General features: G+C 57.1%; 1 protein-coding gene across 2 annotated transcripts; it reads left to right on the top strand.

Moving 5' to 3' along the window:
• Positions 1-217: 217 nt before the first annotated feature.
• Positions 218-5,272, top strand: TUBG2 (tubulin gamma 2). 2 transcript variants are annotated; one of them, XM_061177037.1, is made up of 11 exons: positions 218-482; positions 761-873; positions 1,073-1,240; positions 1,549-1,617; positions 1,957-2,036; positions 2,445-2,571; positions 3,594-3,680; positions 3,794-3,943; positions 4,360-4,512; positions 4,596-4,757; positions 4,881-5,272. In XM_061177037.1, the coding sequence occupies exons 1-11, from the start codon at positions 434-436 to the stop codon at positions 5,076-5,078; spliced, it is 1,356 nt and encodes a 451-aa protein (XP_061033020.1). In that variant the 5' UTR covers positions 218-433; the 3' UTR covers positions 5,079-5,272. The 2 variants fall into 2 exon arrangements, with proteins under 2 accessions (XP_061033020.1, XP_061033021.1); XM_061177038.1 differs by having other exon boundaries at positions 4,360-4,516; positions 4,881-4,969.

The following is a 5,272-nucleotide window of genomic DNA, read 5'->3' as shown; positions in this document are numbered from 1 at the left end:
TTGTCTTGAATCCAGCCCCTCTACCTAGCAGAGCGGGCAGAGCCGCTCACCTACCTGTAAAGCGCGGCTGACTCCAGACACCTGGATCGCCCGCCCCTCCCCTCCCCCACACCGAGTCGCTACCCCGCGGCCTGGCAAGTCTCACTACGCAGACGCGGAGCTGGGGTGGGTGGGCAGGAGGGGGCGTGGCCTCACTCTGCGCCTGTGCGGAATTCCAGCTGCAACTGCTGTGGGGGAGAAGATGCCCAGGTTGGGCTCCGCGGCCGCCGGCCGAGGGGAGGCCCGCACTGCACACGCGCAGACTGAGCATCCGCGTCAAAAGCCGAAGAGAGCGCGCGCTCCCCACGTCCTGCGCGTCCGGCTGCCAGGCATTAGTCCCTGCCGTGACTCCCGCTGGGCCCGGACGGGCTGGCGCGCCCTCGTCTGAAAAGCGATGCCCCGGGAGATCATCACCTTGCAACTGGGCCAGTGCGGCAACCAGAGTGAGCGAACGATCTCCGGTTCTGCCCCTTCGGGTCCCACCCGAGTGCTTCGCATCCTCCAGCTCCCCCTTTCCCTTCCATGAACCCCCTGCCCTACTGCGCATGATGAACCAAGTCCCGGGCCCCAGACCGAGAGCCCTGCCTCCAGCCCCCGGCTGTCACGGCTCCCAGACTCTTGGGCCCACCCTCTGAGTGTGACAGCCTCTGAGCCCCACCCTGGGCTCCTGAGGCCTTACGGCTCTAGCAGATCCAGGCGTCTCTCCTCTCCCCCCCCCCAGTTGGGTTCGAGTTCTGGAAACAGCTGTGCGCCGAGCATGGTATCAGCCCCGAGGGCATCGTGGAGGAGTTCGCCACCGAAGGCACTGACCGCAAGGACGTCTTTTTCTACCAGGTGCCCCCAGCGACTTAGCCAGGGTTGGCAATGGCCCAGGGGGCCTGAAACGAAGGGCTTGGTACTGGGAAACCTGCTGGGCAAAGGAGCCAGGGCGGCTGGCTTGAAGAGGGAGGGCAGGCAGAAGCCAGAGTTGGGAGGACTGGAGGACTGGGTGGGCCCGAGCTTATTGGGCCCGATCCTGGACTCCCCTTGACAGGCAGACGATGAGCACTACATCCCCAGGGCGGTGCTGCTGGACCTGGAGCCGCGGGTGATCCATTCCATCCTCAATTCCCCCTATGCTAAGCTCTACAACCCAGAGAACATCTACCTGTCAGAGCATGGAGGAGGAGCTGGCAACAACTGGGCCAGCGGATTCTCCCAGGTATCCAGGTGGCCATCCCAGAGATTCTTGATGTTCCCTTCCTGGGGCAATGCAGGAACAAGCAGTCTGGGGATTTGCCCACACTGACAATAAATAAGAGACAAGGGGATTACCCTGATAAGAGGGACAGCCAGAGAGAGGTTTATGCAAACTTTGTGCAAACCATTTGCAAAGTAGCATTTCTGGGAGGAGGGCCACAGCCCTCTGTTTGAGGTGGCAGCAGTGTCCGAGAGTAGAATTATTGGTGCTGAAAAGAGATGCTCTCCAGAAACTTCATCCTCATCCTCCCTCCTCATGTCTCTATACAGGGTGAGAAAATCCATGAAGACATCTTTGACATCATAGACCGAGAAGCAGATGGAAGTGACAGCTTAGAGGTGAGGCTGCCCCCCTGGGGGGTGGGGGTGGGGAGGAAGCTGAAAAGTGCTGGGGAAAGGTCAGGAGATAGCCTGATCAGATGCGTGATGGGGGCAATTCAATTCAAAACTCTTCCATTGAGTATCAGATGTGAGATAGTGAGGTAAATAAGGTACAGTCCTTGTCCTCAAGGAGATCCTAATCTGGATGGCATCAGCTCCTTCCTTCTCAAGGAGCCTCAGTCTGGATGGACATAGAGGAAGCCTTGACACATGAGCGTGTTGGGAGTGGGGAATGACACAAGCCTGAAGCCTCTCCGCCCGATCCCTGGAGACTGCCTCTCCATCCCTCCCTTGCAGGGCTTCGTGCTGTGTCATTCCATCGCTGGGGGCACCGGTTCTGGCCTGGGTTCCTACCTCTTAGAGCGACTGAATGACAGGTAAGCCTGTGTTTGGGGAGAGGGCATTAGCCCTGTTTCCCTGGGTAATGTCTTTCCTTTTTATCACTTTTTTCTTTCGGACTGGAAGGCCTACCACTACCACCTTTGAGACATAGATAGGAACAGAGCCTGGCCACCCAGGGAACATCTTGGAAGCAGTAACTCCCAGGAGGGGGGTTTGCCTAGGGGGAGAAGGGGACCTACGAGGTTTGATGCTTTAGGCTTATCTTTTTTGGCTTCTGGGCTCTGAAGACACAGTTCTGCCCTCACCCCTTTTGTCTAAGATGTTGGTGGCACTTGGAAAGGAATGTGGCCCCTGTTATCCCTAGAGAAGATAGAGATGGGCAGTGATGGGAGTCCTTCCAATTCACTATGTCACCTTCCCCTTTCCCTCTTCCTCACCCCCAGGTACCCCAAGAAGCTGGTGCAGACATACTCAGTGTTTCCCAACCAGGATGAGATGAGCGATGTGGTGGTCCAGCCCTACAACTCACTGCTCACGCTCAAAAGGCTGACCCAGAACGCAGACTGTGTGGTGAGCATGTGAGGAGGGAGTGGGGGCTTTGGTCGACCTCCCCAAACCAGAGAGACACCTACACCCTGCCCTTCCCAAGCCCTTGCCCAGAGAACAGAGGACCAACAAAGCCATACCTGGTGGACCAAATTATGAAATAAGGACCTGATCCCAAGTTTCTTATAGTCCCTTTAGGCAGCAAGACTCTCAGCAAAGTGAATAACACCCCCCCACCCCACGTGTCTCCACTTAGCCTCTTTTTTTTAAAAATTAATTAATTAATTAATTTTATTTTTGGCTGCGTTGAGTCTTCATTGCTGCGCACGGGCTTTCTCTAGTTGCAGGGAGCGGGGCTACTCTTCGTTGTGGTGTGCGGGCTTCTCATTGTGGTGGCTTCTCTTGTTGCAGAGCACAGGCTCTAGGCGCGCGAGCTTCAGTAGTTGTGGCACGCGGGCTCAGTAGCTGTGGCTCACGGGCTTAGTTGCTCCACGGCATGTGGGATCTTCCCGGACCAGGGCTCGAACCCGTGTTCCCTGCATTGGCAGGCGGATTCTTAAGCACTGCGCCACCAGGGAAGCCGCTCCACTTAGCCTGTTTAATGCCTACTCATGCTTACATTCTCAGCCGAAGAGTCACTTTCTTAGCAAAACCTTCCCTGACCACCCAGACAACGTCAAATTCCTTTGTGCATATTTCAGGCTATAACTATACTTTTCTGTTGTTTTATATTTAATGTCGGTCTCCCTCCTCTAGACTATAGATGTGGTGAGGGGGAAGACCATGCCTGTTTTACTCTCCATAGTTTCTCTAGGCACCATGCCTGGCACATGTTGGACAATCAAATATTTGTTTAATGCACTGGGTGGTAGAAACGTGTCTCCTGATGCCCCAGAGACAGTATTTGCCCTTTAAATTAGCACACCTACTTCCTAGTTTTGGAGTTCTTCCTAGTTTTGGAGTTTAGAGGGGGACTAAACAAATTACTTATTTCTCTGCCCCCTTTCTCCTCAAAAAGGTGCCGTGACCCTCTTCTGTCCCCCCAGGTGGTGCTGGACAACACAGCCCTGAACCGGATCGCCACAGACCGCCTGCACATCCAGAACCCATCCTTCTCTCAGATCAACCAGCTGGTGAGCCCTCACTCCTAGACTCTTTTGGACTGGAACCCCGCCTTGCCGGAGTGCCATCTGGGGAAGGGAGGCCTCCCAGGACAAGGCCCTTGACACAGCACCCCTGTCCCCAGGTGTCCACCATCATGTCGGCCAGCACCACCACCCTGCGCTACCCCGGCTACATGAACAACGACCTCATCGGCCTCATCGCCTCGCTCATTCCCACACCACGGCTCCACTTCCTCATGACTGGCTACACACCCCTCACCACGGACCAGTCGGTAAGAGCAGCCCTCAGGCCCAGCAGGCCCTGCCTAGCCTTCCTCTTTTCCCTGCTGCACCCGGAGCTGCCCCGTGCAGCCCCCAGAGGCCCTGCGCTCAGGGACTGGCACAGGCTGGGCGACTTCCTGGCTGACTTGCTCTCCTCTTCCCTCTGCCTGTGGCTCCCTGCAGGGCCCGGGCCGTACGGGGTCTGCTGATGCTCCTGCACAAGGGCGTGGGCTTGCTGAGCTCGGGAGGACTGAGATCCCCGATCCCACAGCAGAGGCTCAGTGTGGACCTGAATCTAAGGACACTCCCCAGAGAGGCCAAACTACCCCGAGTCTGATGGGGACGCGTGTTGCCTACTGCTCTGTGTCCATGCGTGTCTCGACTGTGCCCTGAGTGCTGGCCTGCCCTGTGGCCACTCTCCCCTCAGGTGGCCAGCGTGAGGAAGACCACGGTCCTGGACGTCATGAGGAGGCTGCTGCAGCCCAAGAACGTGATGGTGTCCACGGGCCGGGATCGCCAGACCAACCACTGCTACATCGCCATCCTCAACATCATCCAGGGGGAGGTGGACCCCACCCAGGTAGGTGAGGCCCCTTCGTTCTACCCCCAGAGCCCACAGGGGTAGAGGAGAGGCTACCACCACCACTCCTGTGCCCACCCCAGGTCCACAAGAGCCTGCAGAGGATCCGGGAACGGAAGTTGGCCAACTTCATCCCCTGGGGCCCAGCCAGCATCCAGGTGGCCCTGTCCAGGAAGTCGCCCTACCTGCCTTCTGCCCACAGGGTCAGCGGGCTCATGATGGCCAACCACACCAGCATCTCCTCGGTGAGCCTAGCCTCCTGGTCTTCTTTGGCCACTCTCTTCCACTAGCCACCTTCCTCATTCTCCCCAAGATCCATTCCAACCCCTTGTCTTGCACTGGCTCCTGGAGATTTCTATCTCTTGCAGCTCTTTGAAAGTTCCTGCCAGCAGTATGACAAGCTGCGGAAGCGGGAGGCCTTCCTGGAGCAGTTCCGCAAGGAGGACATCTTCAAGGAGAACTTTGACGAGCTGGACAGGTCCAGGGAGGTCGTGCAGGAGCTTATTGACGAGTACCATGCAGCCACGCGGCCAGACTACATCTCCTGGGGCACCCAGGAGCAGTGACTTCCTCCCCACTGCACCCCCTGGACAGTAAGCACAGCCCCCATCATGCCTGGTCCCTCTGGTCCAAATTCCCCTCAACAACAACCTTTCTAGGTTCTTCTCCAGCCCAGGAGTTGGCCCTGCTTCCTCCCTTCCATGCCTGACCCTTGGTATGCTTATTTAGCTCTAATAAAGTAATAAAGCTTCATTGTGAA

The sequence above is a fragment of the Eubalaena glacialis genome, chromosome 19 (genome assembly GCF_028564815.1).
Source record: "Eubalaena glacialis isolate mEubGla1 chromosome 19, mEubGla1.1.hap2.+ XY, whole genome shotgun sequence".
In the NCBI taxonomy this organism is placed as follows: Eukaryota; Metazoa; Chordata; class Mammalia; order Artiodactyla; family Balaenidae; genus Eubalaena; species Eubalaena glacialis.
This window is presented reverse-complemented; position numbering and strand designations above follow the sequence as displayed.